The sequence below is a fragment of the Plodia interpunctella genome, chromosome Z, assembly GCF_027563975.2.
Source record: "Plodia interpunctella isolate USDA-ARS_2022_Savannah chromosome Z, ilPloInte3.2, whole genome shotgun sequence".
In the NCBI taxonomy this organism is placed as follows: domain Eukaryota; kingdom Metazoa; phylum Arthropoda; class Insecta; order Lepidoptera; family Pyralidae; genus Plodia; species Plodia interpunctella.
The window spans coordinates 137,734-158,070 of record NC_071324.2 but is presented as its reverse complement, the minus strand read 5'-3'; the positions used below and the strand labels follow the sequence as shown (position 1 = coordinate 158,070).

Genomic DNA, 20,337 nt, shown 5'->3' with positions numbered 1-20,337 from the left:
CCAGTTCCAATCATGCCTAGCAGCCTGTTATTCCTGAAATAGCTCCCAAACTCTTTTATTTTATAAGCAGTTAATTTTTCCACTTTGTCCTGATTGAACTGAATATATATAAGTATACATACTGGTATATTTTGCTGAAATAAAAGGGATGACAAGAGATGGCGGTGGTGGTTGAGTGGTCAAAATGCCCATCGTGTATACCAGTTCGACTCCTGTTAGAGTTATAAAGACAAAGAAAAGTAAAGCTAGCGGGGCCAAACGGAATATATAACATATTCAAAGTGTTTAATGTCATTCACATTGTATATCAATTCCCTTAGTACTCAAACTCAAATTCGTTTCTTTTGTGAACATAGGTTGTGTTAAGGTGTACACTATGTCCCGCCGCCCGGCATTAGCGCGGTACAGTATGAACCCCGTCGGGTATTTGCCAAATAAGAAAAAGAATGGCAGGTGGACTAAATGATAACAATTAGTTAAATTAGTAAAAAAACAGTGTTTTCGTTTCCTGCTGGTCAAATAGTCATCTTCTTTGACACTCTTATGACCATCGCGAAAAAACTTGTGTGTTTAGCAGACATGAGCTAGCCAGCTGTTTTACAACTCTGTCTGAACGGGTTTCTCACGCCTTTGTCTCTTCCTGAACAAGGTTGTAGCTGCATAAGCTGTCTTGCATCTCACGTGAAGTAGCCATTTTTGTGCGATCGATAGAATTTATAGACAATCATCTGAAATGGTATGCGTCTTCTTCGTGAGCTAGCTATATTATATGGACTGAGAAAAATGGTAGGAATTCCACCGGCTCTTTTTGACGATGATCTAGATAGTGATCGATGCTATCTAGATAATACAAGCTTCTTCCTCTCATAAGTCATAACTTATGCTTTCAACTAAAATAGCTCTTAAATATGACAAAGCTTTCTATGTGAATATTTAATAAATTGGTTAGCAAAACCAATGAGTAACATTTAGAAAACATTTGAACAGAAAGAAATAAATCCACATTTGAGGAACTCAGGTAAATGGCCCCGAAGCAGCATTTTGTTGAATTAAATTCTACTCAAACGTCCAATTATGATAAAATGCAGATAAATCGAGAGTTACCTAGGTCGAGGCGCGACGTTTTGGATGGCGGCCAGAGCTTGCGAGCAGACTGGCAGATAATGTTTTTATGAATTGTTATACAGAGGAGTGAAATGAGTTTTTTTATATTAAAATCTATGGAAACAAGGTAATAAATATTGTAGGTGTCCTCAATATACGCATTTCAAACCTACGCTACAAGTTTACCAAGGATCGTAAAGTACGTGCATGGTGTAGTTGTGACATGCGAAGCCGTGGACAGCAGCTTTCATCTTATTTGCATGAATATTATTTGTATATCCGTGCAAATCTTTAATTATCATATATTTCAGGTTTTCTGCTACTCTCAATATAACAGTTAAAATAACTGTCAAATCCAGCAGAACATTTTAAAAATGAACTGTACGAACTCAGTAATATGTTTTCACTGGGAATATTATAAGTTAACAGCGAATACGCTAGGGCAGCAGATCCGATCTTTAATTAACAATTATGTAAACAAAAATGCGCTGGCTATTATATTCAATATTTATTCCAACGGTTGAAATACAGCTTATAATGCTTTACATAAATGGGGACGCCGTGACGTCCGTGCAAATAGGCCGCTTTTATAATAATATTTGTTTGAAATAAGAAGATAAATAAAATATAATCATATATGTAAAAATATCAAGTTTCAATGTCCGCATTTGACAACGACTGCGAAAACAATCACAAGAATATTAAAAAAAAATACTGAACCGACTTCCTTGTCATTCCTTGAAATAACAAAGTATGGTATGCGCTATCTGCTTATTGAATGGAAATCGGTGCCCAAAGATGTTCTCTCCGGTTTGATCTGCAACTTGATGATCAATGTGCTGTATGGTTGCTAACGGAAAGGAACAAACTTATATGAGACCCGTTAAGGGTGTCGCTACTGTCAACAAACTTGACAAAAAAAGTTTATTTGTAAGATAATCCTTTAGTGCGAGATGTTTCTGCGCGGCGGCGGCATCGGGCGTTAGATTTTTTAAACAACACGAAGCTTTGACAGACTTCCATTCTGATCTGCATCGCACACGTGCCGGGGCCGGGCATGAAGAGGACAGAAATAGAACATTCCGCGCCTGAACTATTTCACCTATTGACAGAAAGATATAAAATGCACTTAATTTTCATTTGAGGTTGAATCTGGCGATAACTTATATTGAAGAAGATATCTTCAAGCCATTGGCCTGAAATTTTGTTGCAATTACTACAACATGTTTAGTTTGGATGACAGTATGTATTATTACGATAAGGATGACGATGGTGCACCCAGACAAGGTCAAGCCATGGGAACTCCTCAAGGGTATACTGCACGCACATGATTTTTTTGTCATACACTGAATGCAATAAGATCTTTGACAACATTAAAGCTTGTGTCAAAAATTAAAATAATACAAAAAGCAATTTCTATTACTAATAAGTTATACAGATAAATATAATTTTAGTCAGAAATAAGCGCTAAGTCAAACACACAAAGCATTTGCTTTAGGAATTAACATGAATAGTTGACGTATATGGGTCAGGCCGTCCGGCCAACCCTCGCTTCCGCGAACGTCGCCGATATCATGTAGAATGCAGCAGCTGCCCCGCCGGCCGGCGCTCCCCGCCGCCGCCGCTCTGCACCGCTGCAGTTGTGTCTTCCCACGCCTCAACAATGTTTCCCATCTAGGTCTTCACATCAACGCTTTGTTATTATACAACTTAAATTACTTAAATTGGGCAGTGGTTAAGGGAATAAAATTAAAGATATGTTGTAAGAATTCTCAAAAGATCATTTTTATTATTGGTTGCTAAGCACCGATGCCATAGTCTTTTTAAATTTATTTTTTAATAATCAATACTCCCACTTAAATTAAAAAGACCTACATTGACATTAATTAAATATTCCATAACCCTTTGTTAACTGAAAATAACTCAAACACTATTCATAATACTATCTCTAATAAAGTTAAACCGGCTAAGGGGTAACGCCTTGGTCAGAAAATCAGCAAGTTGATACGAACTTTCTACATACTCTATGTTAATTATTTTCAGTTCCACCTTTTCTCTAATAAAATTATAACGAACATCGATATGCTTGCTTCTTTTATGAATTACAGGGTTATGTATTCATTTAATTGCACTTTGGCTATCAATTTTTAATGTTACAGTATTTTGTGGTTTGCCTATATCCAATAAAAATTGTCTTAACCACAAAATCTCTCTAGCAGCATCACTAGCAGCCATATATTCGGATTCTGTTGTAGACAATGCTACTGTATTCTGTTTTCGACTTGCCCAAGTAACAGGTCCACCATTCATTAAAAATAAATATCCAGTATTGGATTTTCTAGAATCTATGTCACCTGCAAAGTCAGAATCCGAATATCCAATTAACTCTGTACCATTTTCATATACAATTGACCCATCTTTTGTAGTAATCAAATAACGTATAATACGTTTTACAGCATTGACATGTATAGCACCTGGATTACTTACATATCTACTCACTAAATTAACAGCATAAGTAATATCAGGTCTAGACACCGAAAACAAAAATATTAGCGCTCCCACTGCTTCTCTATATGGAAAACTATTAACAGTATCATTCTCATCTTCATTTTTAGATAGTTTTACATTTACATCCACGGGTGTGCTACAGCCTTTAGCTTCTGTTAAATTAAACTTTTTTATTACACTCTCAATGTAATATCTTTGACTTATAGATATACGACCTGGTGTCTTATTTACTTCCATACCAACAAAAGAATTCAACTTTAATGTTCTAATTTCAAAATTATTTCCTAAGTCATTTAATATTACTGATAAAATGTCTTTGTTTTCTGATAACAATAATCCGTCATCTATATAGATTATTAACAAAACTTGAATATTATTAAAATATCCAACAAAGATGCAATTATCTGCATGACACGGTTTAAACCCATAAGTAGTAAGAAACAATGTAAACTTTTTGTTCCAACAGCGGGGAGACTGTTTAAGACCATATAACGATTTGTTCAACTTACATACTTTCGACGAGTCTGCTTCGACACCCTCTGGTACCTCCATATAGATTTCCTCCAAAAGATCACCGTACAAGAATGCAGTCTTTACATCAAATTGTTCAATCTCTAAATTTTTTGCCGCTACACTCAATATTAATCTAATTGAATCATACCTGGAGGTCGGTGAAAAAGTTTCCTTGTAATCCATACCTTTAATTTGGGAAAACCCACGAGCACACAGGCGAGCTTTGTACCTCTCTATTTCTCCTTCCTTATTTTTCTTAATACTAAAAACCCATTTACATGTGATAGGTTTCTTTGGTGTTCTATCCACAATATTCCAAGTATTATTTTTCTCATGAGATTTAAGCTCATCCTCAATAGCTTTCTTCCAATTTTTCTTCTCCAGCCCAGTCACAGCTTCTTCATACGTCTCTAGGACGTTGATTTCTGTTAAATTCACCTCCATATTCTTATTTTTCCGAGGTCTTAATGTCATGCCTGTATTGCTAGCTGGTTGATAACAAACATCTTGATCTTCAGAGCTTTTCATACTTTCATCTGATGAAGATGCTTCTAGGGTATCAGATTCATCTAAGGTACTTTGTTGTGGAGTTCTTGTCTGCTGATCTTCCTCAGCCTGTCCATCAATGTTTATTTCCGCATAGTTTCTTCTTGGCTCTGTTACACTACTGAGCTCATCAAACCTGACATCCCTTGACACAGTTATCTTTTTCGTATTTTGATCATACATTCTATAATTTTCTTGCTCATATGCCACCAACATCATTTTGGTACTTTTCTTGTCTAACTTCTTTCGTTTTTCATTAGGAATATGTACATACCCAACTGAACCAAATATTCTAATGTGATTCAAATTCGGTCTTTGATTGAACCATAGCTCATAAGGTGAAACATCTATAGTTTGACTAGACGAGCTTCTATTCAACAAATAAACAGCACAGTCAACTGCCTCAGCCCACAAGTTCATGGGGATATCTTTTGCATAAAGCATAGACCTTGCGCTCTCCATTATTGTTCGCAGTTCTCTTTCAGACCTTCCATTCTGCTGCGGGGTATAAGGGGCTGTACATTCATGAGTTATTCCTTTAATTTCCAGGAAGTTCTTAAATTCTTTATTCACATACTCACGACCATTATCTGTGTGCAGGATACGTACATCATGCTGGAATCTATTGTTGACTATCGCATTATATTTCTTGAAACATTCAAGCACTTCATCCTTGTGCTTTAGAAAATATACATGGCGATAACTCGTAGCACCATCTTTAAATAAAACAAAATAGTCACTACCTGATACTGATGACTCCGACATAGGTCCGCAAACATCACTGTAGACTATATCTCCTGCTTGTGTTGCACCTCTCATGGATTTCTTAAATGGATTTCTGGCTTGCTTACCATATTGGCATGCTTCACAAACAAAATTGCCATTTCCAGTCAATACTACGGGAATTGCTCCAGTTTTGCTCATATTTTTAATCTCTTTTACATTTAAGTGCCCTAATCGTTCATGCCACACTTTAATATCTGATTGCACAATATTACAGCTTTCTTGTATGATTGCTTTTATATCTAGCTCATATAAATTGTTTTCTTTCAGATGTGCTGACATTACAACTTCATTATTTTTTATTATTTGAGCACTTTCTTTATTTTTCATTATTATATAACCCTTTCTGGTTACAGCTCCTTCAGAAAATAAATTTCTTCGTAAATCAGGAACATACAGTACATTTTCTAATCTGCTTTCTTGCCAATTTCCTTTCAACTTACTTTTTACCAAAACCGTTCCCTCACCAAGTACTTCAATATTCTGTTTGTTTCCTAATTTGACAGTCCTGTTACTATCATTCTGATTAAATTCCATATATTGACAGAAGAATTCACGCCTGTATGTCATGTGCATGGATGCTCCACTGTCTAATATCCATATGTTGTCTCCATTTGCAGATGACCAATCACTCTCTGCATTGTATACTAACATATTCTGTTGCTCTTGATTCTTACGAATAGATTTCTTAGGCGCTCTGCATTCTCTAGCAAAATGACCACGTTTATTACAATTGTAACAGATAAATCTATGACCTGAAGTACTTGCATTTCTCACGGAACTAGGTTTATCATTCTCTTTTACTTGTTTCAAATTTTTCTTCGAGGTTAGCAAAGCAGTATCATCTTTCATATCTTTCAGTAGACTTGCTTCTTCATCAATCAAACGTGACGTTAGGTTTTGGATCGTCTGATTATCTGGATCAAGTGATAACCATGCTTGGCGCAGAGAACGATATGTAGATGGTAATGTACTCAAAATTTTAGTTATCACTGCCGTATCACTTAATTTCTCACCACATTCTCTAAGCTGTTTGGCTAACCCTTCTACTTTTGAAACATGCTGTGCCATTGTATCACCAGAACAATAGGAATATTGGTAGAATTTCTCATACACCATCATTTTATTGAATTCCGACTTATGCTCATATAATATTTCTAATTTACTCATAACTTCCTTCGCAGTTTCGCAGTTTTCTATCAGAGATATCTGATTCAGGTCCATTGACGAGGTCAAAATAAACATAGCCATACCGTCATCTCTGTTCCATTGCACTTGCGCTGCAGTTTCAGTTGGTTTTGGAGTTTCAATGTTCAAGCCTTTTGCTCTCAAGGCGCACTTGACCTGGAACTTCCATTGCTTGAAATTTCTACCATCAAACTTTCATTGAATTTGACACTTCCATTTTGAATTGCGATCTTCACTTTCTTTGGAAAACATTTTCCCGGAAAATATTTCCTTTCTTCTGCTCTTTACTCAATATCTATTCCCTTGATCGGCTTTTCTGGGCTCATAACCACTTAAATTACTTAAATTGGGCAGTGGTTAAGGGAATAAAATTAAAGATATGTTGTAAGAATTCTCAAAAGATCATTTTTATTATTGGTTGCTAAGCACCGATGCCATAGTCTTTTTAAATTTATTTTTTAATAATCAATAATACACGAGTTGAGTCGAAGAATTGATGATCATTCACGTAGAAGAAGTCTTTCTTTTTCTATGGTTGGGTATGAATAATAATTATGATGCATTAGAATAACTGATAGTAATACTTGTAGTCACATCAAGCTGTCAAAGGAGTTGCGGACATCAAGCTGCCCGCAGAAATTGTCCTAATAATAATTAATCCACTTTTATTTATTACTAGCTTTTTGACGGCTTCGTCCTCATGAATTTCACAGTGAAATTTCGATCATTCTTTTATCGCGAATTCTGTGAGACTGGTACACTGTCACTGGCCGAGCGAGCGAAGCAAGCGAGGTCTAACATTCAAGTCATTAGTTTTTTTAAAACTACAAACGTAAACGGTTTTTCAAAAATAATGAAGTTTCATATAAATTTTCACCCCTACATCATTCCCCTAGAGATGCAATTTTCAAAAAAATTATAATGCATATTTTCGTCTTCTTCCTCTTACCTAACATTTCAAGTAATTTTTACTTCAAAAATGATAAAGATGAAGAGTATAAATAAATAAATAAATAAATATATTGAGTTAGCCCCAAAGTAAGTTCGAGACTTGTGTTGTGGGATACTAACTCAACGATACTATATTTTATAACAAATACATATATAGATAAACATCCAAGACCCGGGCCAATCAGATAAAGATCATTTTCGGGACCTCTTGGTTCAGTGGCAAGCATCTTACCACTGCGCCACCGAGGTCGTCAAATCGTCGTTGATGTTCGTATGTTTACCAATTTTCAGCTTTTTATCTTGAAAAAACCGAAACACGTATTTTGGTGGCTCAAATATTGTAATAATAGTATCCTGGTTTAATATTAATAATACTATATTAAATAGGTACTACTATAGATACTATACTTAAAATAAAACTGTAAGTGGGCTATGTGTGTACTAGAGTGTATAGTACAGAATTTTTTCTGTATATAAAATCCTCATATTTATTTAATTATGAGGGTCTTTATGGGACTAATGGAAGAAAAATGATTTTTATCTATCAATATTTGTTCGTTCATCACGCAATAACTAAGGGAAAGGATGCAATTTGATGTGGTTTTCACAGTTGTATAGCAAATGGTCTATGGAGCGGAGCTTGAGCGTACGCACATAATAATAGTATTAAAAGAGGGATTACGTTCGCGACTTCTACAGGCAGTTAGCCAAAATTAATAGCTACTCTCAGTAATTGTCATGACCATCATGACAATAACGTAATATTGTTTTAATAAATACACGTCATGACCAACATACACGCCCGAGCGTCCGAGCCGCGCAATGCTATTGCATTAGAAGGTTTCATTATTTGTTGATGTTCAATTTTAGCAGGAATGTGAATTCATATTGAAATGTTGTGATTGAATTTTATGATATACTTAGTCAATACGAACACATACTGACTATATCATAGATTATAACATGTACCCTTACCCACTTCATGTGTAGTCGGTATAGCATGTCAGTCTCCTCCACTTCTCCTGTCTGATGTTAACAGATCTGTTACTTCCTTTTTAGCCATATAATGCACAATATTATTTTCCTCCCTTCTCATAACGTGACCATAGCACGACTCCTCTCACATATTCGTTCCTTATCTTATCCATCCTTGTCACTCCACACATCCATCGAAGCATCCTCATCTCCGCAACATGCAGTCGCCTTTCATCCGTCACCTTGGTGGCCCAACATTCCGAACCATACAAAACAACTGGTCTAACCACGGTTCAGCATTTATATACTGTATATTATAAACTAGTCAAGTACGAGTTGGCTATTACTTACAATAAATATTTTCACGTGTCCCCCGTTGTTATTTTAACCCGCAAGGATATGCTGTTATGGGGGGGTATAAAAGATTTGATTTATATTTTCTCTACTTTTATGTTTTGTTTATTAATAGTACTAATAGTATTACTTGTGTATTTCGGTATAAAGATACTTAGTTTTAGTTTATGTGTTATTGAATTTTTATTCAAGAAACAGGACGTCCTTTTATACACTATCACAAACAAATGATCAATAATAACGATGTCAACTATTATTACTAACACTAAGTGTAGAGGGCGGTACCACACAGCCGAGCGGAATCATTTCCAGACTGTTGGGTGTCAAGTGGTGTCGCCATCGGATCCTCCGCGACCACACGCTCGCCGCATTCCCTTTCGACGACAATCGCACTATTACGGCCGTGCGACACTGACACTGCGCCATTGCGAACACTACACTCTTTTGTTGTCGATCAATTAATAAGTAAACCATGGATTTACTTAGCATCGAATTTTTAAATAAAAGTTGTTATGGTAATGCTGAATCGAAACGACTTAAATTTGTTCATATTTTAACTCTGTTCAGAAGACAAGAGAATTCGTATCAAAAAATAGACGTATTATTTATTATTATTCTTATTCAGCGGCTGCCATGAGGTCGTCCCGGGGTTAGAGCACAGAGCTTGATGCGCAGTTCGTAGATGTAGTTGCGCCCAATCTATGGTTAAGTTTTCACTAACACTCCAAATAATGGAAGACAACGACAAACAGACATAAATACCTACGAAATTATGTTACCTTATTGAAGTTTTATCTCTAGCTAAAGCAATCGTCAGTGTACTTTGCGTTTAAAATACCTTTAGGTCATCACATTTCACTCGATCCATGTTGTCGATTCTAAAACATCATACTAATATCATGGAATTCTTAAGGCTACTCTAGTTTAAGTTTGTATTAATTTGATACTTTCGTTAAAACTCTAATCTCTCTATAATGTGTGATAGATATTATATTATACCCGTATGAACATCTGCAAGATTCTTGAGGATATACACACTACACACACATTATACACAGTATTCCATAAATACTTAGGTATTCGTGATTATGCGGATGTGGAATCCATTAGTTATATCATAGTTAACCAATGAGAACAAGTTTAGTTTGAGGAGTAGCGTCGAGCCCGTGGTGCATGACGACAATGTCTGACGTTGACGCGCGTATTTGGGTGAGCGCGGGACAAGCGACAAGCGAGGAGACAGTGATTGCTGACGATAAGATAAGAGCGTCGTCGTGAAGGTGTGAAATCTGCACATGCGCACTAACTAGCTACTTCAGCTGATTTCTCTGTGACTGAATATCATAAGTAAAAAAAACATTATTACCTACAGGAGAGGAAACAGATATTTTCTGACTTGACTTGTTTTCAACGAATATTATCTCATCGGCCCCAATCCTTACCCCATTTTATGTGGGTTGATGTAACATGTCAGTCTCCACCATTTTTTCCTTATCTGATAAGTTGTGCATTGAGCTGGTTCACGAGAAAAACATGGGTTATTTTCTTTTTAACATCCTGCTGAATGCACTCTATCCCTTCTGCGATCTTTCTCTATGTAACCTACTTCATCAATTTACTACAATACTAGGTTTTAACATAACCTGAAATATATTTAACTGAAACAAAGCTCCTTGTAAGCTTTCCCAATTATGTTATCTCAATCAATAGCTTCAAAAGCTGGACGGGAGTGATATTTGTGAAACAAAGCACTGACGTGGCCGAGCCAAGCTATTAGCTCAGTTACACTCAGAAAATGAAATAAAAAAGTAGCGTGATGTCAGGAGACGTTCGAGAAATGAACGTCACAGAGACAAGGGTGATGTTGAGACCCGAGACGTCAGTCGAGGGTCGCAGACACACGAGTTGTGAATCGTACTTTCTTTCGAGTATCGTTTGTATGCAGCGATGTTTATATTTATTTCAACTGGGTTATATTGATTCTCAAGAGTAACGATGGATTTACGTACAATTTTTACTTATAAGTTCAAACATGGAATTACATTCTTTTTGATCAGGTTTACTAATTTATCACAACAAACTTTATACGCGGTGGCGTATAAACTTTGTTATGTAGGCATGCCCACTCCACCTATTTTGTATTAGTCCACGACATTACTGCCGTATATTATATTAGACATTATTACAAGTTTGCTAATCTTATTGCATCGTACCTACGTAATTTATCTACTCTCTGTTCTACATTATATAAAATGAAATTTTGAAATATGTTTATAACACTTCATTCAATTCGTTTTTTCTCGCGTTAATATCGTGCTTTGCTGATCTAGGTGAATCTATATGTAAATCTTTCGGTATCTTATGTTGGATTAATGTTTTACGAGACGTGCATGTTTGACATACTTAATAGTGTAGTGTTTCTTTCTTATTCGTACTTCGGTGCTAATTGCATGTGCAGCGCGTGGCCTCGCGTCGACCTCGCGGCCCGACTCGGCAACGTCACCAATCACAAAATCTACACGGAGATAGTTACTATCATCAAACTTTTCCGATTGTTGTTTTCGACTTCTCCATTCGACTTGACCTTAGACATCTATTCATAACACAAATACATACCAAACGCTCTGCTATAACAGATAGTTATATCGTTGGCCCATTTATATGTTCAAGGTCGATCGTTTCATTACAGCTGTGTGTGATATATACGTGTGCGTTTACGTGGAGTTCCGCTGCGACCGGTTCCTCGCCTCGTAGTGAGAGGTAGCACTCAGTTCGACTCGCGTCCATTGCTATTATGTGAAATTATGTCACAACCGTAATACCATTTAATGCGGCACGCGACAGCAGCTGCCGTGGTAAACAGTGGCTCTGTGGCGCCCGCTATAGGGCCCAGCCCGAACATGGCGTCACGTGCGTTTCAGACAAGTTTCAAGTGGCTGCTTTAATGACACAGTCATATTCGACCAATAGCAGCCGACGCTGTTTTACCGACACGACCACGTGTAACCAATAGCACGCGCCTACCTGATCACAGTGCACACATGTGACCGGCATTCACTTATGACTAAATTCTTTAGTTAATAGTTTCGATCTCGAATCTATCAAGAATCTTATTGGATCAGAATTCCTTAATTTTACATATGCTGTTTATTTATTTTTTGTGGTCATGAGTCGACACGGTGAGTTCTTTTGCATTGTATTAAATAAGCACGACTTCGTTGTGACAACGTCATGACAGCTTTAGTGAGCGCACCATCTAGTGGACCATTATGGAACTAAAGTAGGCAGAGACTTCTAGCAAGTGCAGCGATAGATATTTGTCACCGGAAACTAAGTGGCGCCATTATTTTAAGTTTCACCGTATTGCTGGTAGATGTCGCTTTGTTAATTTCAGATCATGTACTTTTAAAATAATATTCCTATATTTGAGCAAATAATTTTATATAAATTGGTATCTTTAGTTAAACCTATACGTACCAAACAGTGACAAAAAATAATAATTGAATTATTATTTAATAATCAATTATTATTTTTTATTATTATAATCAGAGCAATCATTTGATTGCTCTGAAATTACGTCATCAATGTTCTATTTTACAATTCGAAAACTTTTTCGCCTGTAAAAATTTATGGGTGTATTTGAAAAAAGAACGTTGTTGATTTAACTGTTTCTATAATTAGCATCGTTCTCACTAATTTTGGTCTTAATTGATTTATGTACTGGTAACGACTTATGTACAGTCGACCACATGTCAAATTTCCTTGCTTGGATCTTTATCTATATTAGAACATTGTGTAATTTGTATGAGTACTTTTATTTACCGCAATAAAAACCAGTGAGATATACCGAATCCAAAGTTGGCGGACTGTTCGCGGATAGTGTTGAGCCTCACTGTCGCCGAACTCAGACACATGCCGACGCGAATGCGTGAACATTGTGTAGCTTGTATAAACGCTTTTATTTACCGCAATGAAAAACCAGCATGTATACTGAATCCACCGAAGTTTGGCTGACTGTTCGACGACAGTGTGAAGCCGGCATAATGTGCGTGTGAGTGTGACTGAGCTGCGCTGTGGCCGTGCTAGTTGACTAGCTGCTGCGTGCCACTGACAACTCTAAAAAATATTTTCATTTTAGTCATTTTTAATGGATTTATGAATAACGCAATTCAATAAATAATTTTGTATTTATTGAATTGCGTTATTTGCCACAAAATGTATCCACTTTAATAATGTTTGAACAGTGTTCGTTTCAATAAAAAGCTAAGCGTTGTCTGTGGCGCCTCGTTGCTTGCCTCCGTCCGGTGTAGCGCTCGTCGATCATTTCATGCGTGCGTGTTACTTTTCTTTGGGCATTGTTATATTTTGTTGCATTCTAACATATTATTTTTCGTTATTTACAGATTTCCTCAGTCACGGGGCTAGTTTCAACAAAAAATACGGTTAGTAATCATTGTTTTTTACTCATTCGACACACAGCATGTTTATTGCATAAAAGCTTAACATTATCATATTTCTTTTGATATCGCAACTAACGAACCTCTGCTATTTGTCTATTTTCTTTGAGGAGACATAGAGTGAGTTGCACAAATCATCTTTGACGTTAACTTTAACCAGCGTAGAAAAACGCAAAGTACGCCATTTTGTCTAAACGCAGCGGCGCGCAGGTTAAAGTCAACGTTAAAGTTGACTGGTGCAACTCACCCGTAGTATTTTAGCGAATATGTTAAATTATAACAATAGGTACAGTTACATACTCATTCGTTTATGGCGTCAATTGCTCACATGTTGCGATATCTCGCTAGAAGTGTGTTAGTATTTTGGAGTAAGATAGGTTCTAAAGTTTGTCACTAAAACTTCATCATATCATCAATCAGTACTTCACAATCGTATATTTGATTTTCATTTTAACATTGAGTTATCTACAAAATTTTATCGAAATTTTTACGATCCATTTGTGACAGGGAATAGTGACGGTAATTATAATATTTTAAATAAATATTACACCTCTATTTACAAATTTTTCAAAATCGTTTAGATTTTTTTTTAGTTATTTGGAATAACTAAAAATATTGTAAATGATTTCTGAGAGATCTGTTTTAGTCTAGAATAAGAGAATAAGGATAAAACAATCCCGCTCCGTAGCAGTCGGCGTAGCGCTGCGTAGACACCGCTACGAGCGCGGCCGGGGTGTAGCGCGCGCTACGACCTTGCTCTTTGTAGGGGTGCTCGACATTGCTCCTGTCACCATGCCACTGAACGACCCCGCCATCATATATTTACCGTCTCATTGTGTATGTAATGTCCTTGTGCAATAAAGATAATTGCAAATAATCAATGATTTGTTACAAACTAGCGGATTCTTACATTTTCTACGAATTTTAGCGTAAACTTTATTGAAGACCTGTGCAAAAAATCATGCTATAGCGAATTGATATTTTATTTATAGATCATTTTTTTATACATACACTAAAACAGTAATACAATCTCTGCCCCATGACGAACGAAATTACTCGTATGTTCGAATACAAATATAATTGTTGCAACCAACTTTCTGATTTAAATTATTAGTGTTAAGTAAATAAATATATTAAACACCCAAATGTTAGGTTTCAAAATGAATTTGAATGATATTGAATGATCAGTCAGTACGGGTACAGTTCGGGTGTGGGAGAGGGCGTCGTGACGACCGAAGAGAAGGGGTGTCACGGGGAGGCGACAGTGTTTGCAACGTGACCCCGGCGCGGCCTGCATACTGTACCCTCGATAGGGTTCTGCGCTGAAGGGACACGAACCTTTTTACATGACATAACGAGTGCTAAGTTTTCAGGGTTCGTGTAAGTATGAAAGTAACTTTTAGAAGGGCCTCGCGCGCGGGTCCTAAAATAACAATATTCGTAATCGTAGCCTGTCGCTGACTGAAGCGTCTTTGGATTTAATTAGTTTCACCGCGCATTATGCCTGATTGTTCAGTTTTACACTGTAAACATGATAGTAAAGAAAGAAATAATTTATTCGGCAAACACATAAAATCCAAACATTAAACATTAACACTAAAAGGTGTATACAAAAGAGCGTCCAATATAAATCGAATACTATATGACACACGATGTGGCCACCAGCTCAGCACGCTACGTGGTATCGAGCCAAGCGCTGATTTTCAGCTGGAACCAAGTAAAAGAAGTAGATAAGGTGGCAAAAGCAGGTAGAGGAGATCTTAACAATGGAGGTGTTTTATACCACCGGAGAGTAACTGTACAGTGTAACAGTAACTGTTAATTGACGTCCTTGGAGAAAAGGCTGCGGTGAAGTTTGTTGCGCCGCTTCTTCTTCACCTGCGCTTTGGAAGCCGGCAGTAGACTTAGTTTAAGTAATTTTTGACGTCAATAAGTGATGTACGAGTATATCATCCTAAATTGAATAAAGAATTTTGAATTTGAATTTGAATTTAACGAGAATATAGTTTACCTTAAAAATAATATCAAATAATATCATAATTAATCGTAGCTAAAGTGTTGTTGTCCTACTACTACCGCCACCCGGCGTGGAGTAGCTGAACTTTCCAGAAAAACAGGCAAGTTTCGTGCTCGTTTCATAACCTACTTTGTTTGCTAAAGGCATTTTGTCGCTTAGTTTGATTTGGGCTTTTGTGTTGAAGATAAGCAACCAATCAAATCTAATGTTTACTTGTTATTTTATCGGTTGATGTGTGCATTTAGTGACACCTGAACTGTATACCTTTTTTTTCCGACAACATTACAAATTAATAAGTAAAAACTATAAAAGTATGGACTGGGCCAATAACTAGAAACACAAATGCCGGTTCCGAATATACAATTTATTTAGCTTTTTCTATTTTGATACATTATTCTTACAAATCTGTCATTTGACACTTACATGTTTTCCAAAAAATAATAATGTGCAACTTGTACGCTCATCTTGATTTTTATAAAGTTTTATAAAGTTGTAAGGACTATAACAAACTCGATAGGAGGTCAGGAGGAGGAGCAGTTACCATTGATTAGTACCGCTCCCTACAACGCCACTGCGGAACTTTGTCCATCCAGCCTCTAATTAAGATCGGATTATGATCGGAACCCTTTGCAAACGAATCCAGTTCACGCTAGACCTTGTTTATTTACACGGTTTGTAACACTGACTTGTGGACAAGTGAGAATATCGAAATATAATTTTATCGATTCTTGTATGAGTTCGTATTGAGCTGCCCCATGTTCAGGAAGACAAAAATAAATTTGATTTCATAAATAAAATAGGCTATAACCAAGCAATCGTAAATAACAAGTGGATGAAATAGAGTAGTCTTCTTCTTAGAGTCTCAACTCAGTTAATCATTATGTGTGACGTCATACAGGTCTTTCAGAGCGCAGGTGGTGGGGCACGCAGGGTATAACAGAAGTGTGCCATCGACCAACTTATGTCCGGAACCTATTAATAAATTTCCATGTCGCTCAAGACTAAATCCAGGTGGGATGTGCTCCGACAATAGATTGGGAGACGTTGCGGGGTATCTCTCCTTCCATAGATCAGGCGATCGATATTTGGTGGGTTCAACAGGTAAAGGCGGCGGTGTGTGTATGTGATCGTTGATCGAGCTTGAACGATCGAGCGATCGATTAGAGCTCTAGTTCTGTCGTCCGCAGGAATTGTGGTTGTTAACATTAGTTGGCGCAGGAGTTTGTTCCGTATGCCCACTTTTATCTTCGTGTTGAATCCATGCTGCTTCAAAGATAATTATCCATCCAAGGTTCATTAGTGAATTGAGCGCCTAACCTCTTCAAAGGACGGAGCTTAGGAAGTAAGGGCCAAATCATCGCCGTACAGGAACCTGTTTGTATTCGATGGCCGAGGCTAGTTGTTTATGTAAATCAATACATATAATAAAATTGAAGAAAGGCCAAATTTGTACATTGGATATTTTTTTAAATTCTTCATGGAATATACGTAGTTACTGATACAGATGACGAAAATATAGTTTTGAAAATTTTTGTCTGTCTGAATGCGCATCACTCGAAATCTACTAGACCGATTTGCTTGAAATTTAGTATGTGGGTATCTTATATATCGGGTTAACATCTTAGATACATTTCATCCCGGTAAATGGTCAGGTTCCCGTAGGATAATTGAAAAACTAATTATGAATCAAAAATTCCTCGGAATCCCGGGTTAACATCTTATAGACATTTCTTCCCGGAAAATGAGGGGGATACTGTAGGAAAATTAAAATAACAATCCACGGGGCCGATTTACTTTAAATTTTTGTAGAAAGGTGTAAACAGAATATAAACAAATTGTTTTTATCGATTAAAGTCTGATATAGATATAATGGGCGATACATACTGATGTATCAATATATCAGTATAAAACTCTTGACTGACTGACAAACAACGTGAAACTGCTGGGCGGGAAGCTGAAATTTGGCATGTAGGTGAGCAATAAGAGAGGATTTTTGGAAATTCTACTCCGAAGGGGGTGAAAGGGGTGAAAAACTTTAAATATGAAAGTTCGACACCGTTGAAGTTAGTGACTTGAAAATTTGGATTTTGTTTGTTTACAACAAAGTACTGAATACGTGTTTCAGATTTTTCTGAAAATTAACCCTCAACACCTTTATAAGGGGGGTGAAAGATTGTATGGGGCTTAATACAATTTTCAAGATAAAAAGCTGAAAATTGGCACACTTACTTTTTGTAGCAAATAACAGTAATAGTAAATACAAAAAATGTTTAATTTACCTTTGTGGTTAGTAAAAAACCGGGACGTAAAACGTCATGGAAAATGGGACGGCACGCGTTGCAGAGAGCGGGAGTGAGAGTAGGAGCGGGAAATGGGAAGGAGACACGTAGTGGGAAGCAGGACGGAACACATTGCAAAAAACATGATGGCACAATATCGTACAATGAAACGGTACGATACGGATATCTACTTTACATTACATAGCAGGAAGCGGGATTGGACAAGTTTACGAGACGAAACACGCAGCGGCAAACAGAAAATTGAACTAAAGATGGGAAAAAATGCGAATTTGAATCATATATGTTTACCAGTCTTACAGAGTACGCGATAAAAAAAATACTGAGATTTTGCTATGAAATTCACGCGGGCGAAGCCGCGGGCAAAAGCTAGTATTAAATAAAATTAGTATGGCAACACTACCCTGAGGAAGCCCATTTTAAGTGTATATCTGTAGCAGTTCTTTCCAGAAAGAAGATGACCTCGCGAACGCTGCTTGCGAAGCAGCTCTTTAAATTTTTTATGTATATAATGGAGTAGTAAAGGTTTGATTGGGTTTTAAGATTGCGATGATTAAATTAATTGACCGATCGAGCTAAGCGATCGAGGTCTACAATTCGACTTGGGGCAAAAATTCATTTTTTGTATGTATGTTTGTTTGTTTGTAACGCGATAACTTTCGAACCGTTGGTCTGATTTTGATGAAATTTGAAAGGTTACATACCTTTGATCTGTCAATAGAATGTTTAAGTTCGTAGGGCATCAAAATCGGTTAAGTCATTCAAAATTACTGACTTTAAATTATATAGTATTTCTCAAAAAAATACATGAGGTTCGAGCTGACCAGTTTCCCTTGTAATAAACGTGTCGAGGCAAACATATGCATCGCTTGCAAATATATACGCCCCGTGCCAGCTACCTTCCACCTTAATTAGTTACCAATCAAATACATTTGTTAAAATGTCGATGCCGCCCGTCCCGTCCATTGACCTACTTCACCTACTAATGCACAATTACGCGTCCAAATTAACATCTTGAAGACATTTAATGCACACAGAAGTGGGATTAGGGATACGAGATTCACAAATAGATATCTTACAACTGTTCCTGGCTTTGGTATGTGGCAAACTTGATCTGCAGTCTTGTGGTTGGCTTTACTATATAAGTATAACCAAGTATTTATCACATAGTGCGGTGATATGAAGTTTGTATACTAATCTAATTCATGTAATTTTATAGAGACCCCCGTGCGACCAAACTAAAACCGGTCATTGTTTTATTGTATTAATAGATGATGCCCGCGATTTCGTTCGCGTGTTTTGAATCAATCAGCAAGAACCTTACTATTTCTACGCAAGAAACAAAAATAATACTTAATTAATATTTACATGACTTTTTCTATTATTTCCTCTTTAGGAAACCAGTAGTGTCGTGTTGGCAAACACTCGAGCTTACGAATGGGGAAAAAACAAAGGTTAACAAAGTTTTAAAATGAACAATAAAACAAGCGCAAAGAAGCCATACTAGTGAGTTCAAAATGTTAACATCTAACTTTGTTTTCAATGAGCTAAAAATATTGTGTTTAATTACGTAAAGGCATTTATACGTTTCATTTGTACCCAGGCAAGTATTATATTCGGGGTGCGCACTGCGACCCTCCTCCGAAGGGCTCTCTCCAAGTCACATCACAAGCGGAGTTAAGAGTAACAAAAAGGTAGTTGTTAGCCTGGTAGAACTCCATTCGGCGGGGGCTCGTGCGCGCCTGTAGTTACGGCACTATCGAATTATAAAAAACAAGTTATTTTCTCATAGTATTTGATATTGCGGCCTCGTCGTCGCGTCGCCTCGCGCTGCTTACCATTGAGAAGAAAACTCGGATTGACATGTCTTCTTGTATTTCGATATTCTTAATTTAGTCAACAAACTTAGATTTTAGATGCAATTCATAATAATTTAAAAATATATATGACGTTCAAGTATACTTGTCGCACACAAATTGATATGGTACACAGAAATATGTTTTTTAGGATTCCGTAGCCAAATGGCATTAAAGTAGGTAACACTCCATACTGTAACTGAGGAATGCATAAAATATTTTTAGACAACATAGCATTGTGGGATATCATTGGATAGGTCTTTAACAATAATGTGGAGGTTTCTATAACAGTTTTTTTATTATTACCATTTTTGGGAAATATGGCTACTAGAGTCTCCCCCTTCAATGTTTAGACTATGCAGTGAAAAATTGTAAAACAAAACAATTCAATGAAAACTTCAACCGAAAATTGGTTTCAACAAAATCGATCAAGCAATTTTCTAAATATGGGATAATTTCGATATTTACATTTATTTCTACACTGTGAATCTGTACAAATAATTTCAAATATTGAATTGAATTAAACTATAATTTCTTTCATTAGAGCCTATAATATTATGCCTACCTATTAATTCAATTTAATGATTTAATTTCAGGCGTTTAATTTCCGAAAAACAATCAGGTTTCTCACAAAAAAATACAGAGACAATAAAATGTAATGCTGCCTCCTGCTGCCAGTAGACTGCGCCAAGATTGGATTCAATGTCTCTAGGGTTGCGTTTTCGATAAAACTTAAGGGTTTTCTACATTTGATACTATTTTATAAATAACATACGTTTAACTAAAAT

The 20,337-nt window shown here is 36.6% G+C and overlaps 1 protein-coding gene across 8 annotated transcripts in view; it reads left to right on the top strand.

Annotated features, from left to right (window-relative positions):
- The window catches only part of Pdp1 (PAR-domain protein 1), a 101,578-nt gene that overhangs the window by 48,339 nt on the left and 32,902 nt on the right, over positions 1–20,337 (top strand). For 6 of the 8 annotated variants that reach the window (XM_064437043.1, XM_053768650.2, XM_064437041.1 and 3 more), the window contains one exon: positions 13,326–13,364. The exons of 1 other annotated variant lie outside the window; for it this stretch is intronic. In XM_064437043.1, coding sequence (XP_064293113.1) covers positions 13,326–13,364 — 39 coding nt within the window. Of the gene's footprint in view, positions 1–11,958; positions 12,102–13,325; positions 13,365–20,337 lie in introns of those variants that run through there. One more of the 8 variants, XM_053768655.2, reaches the window with a different exon arrangement.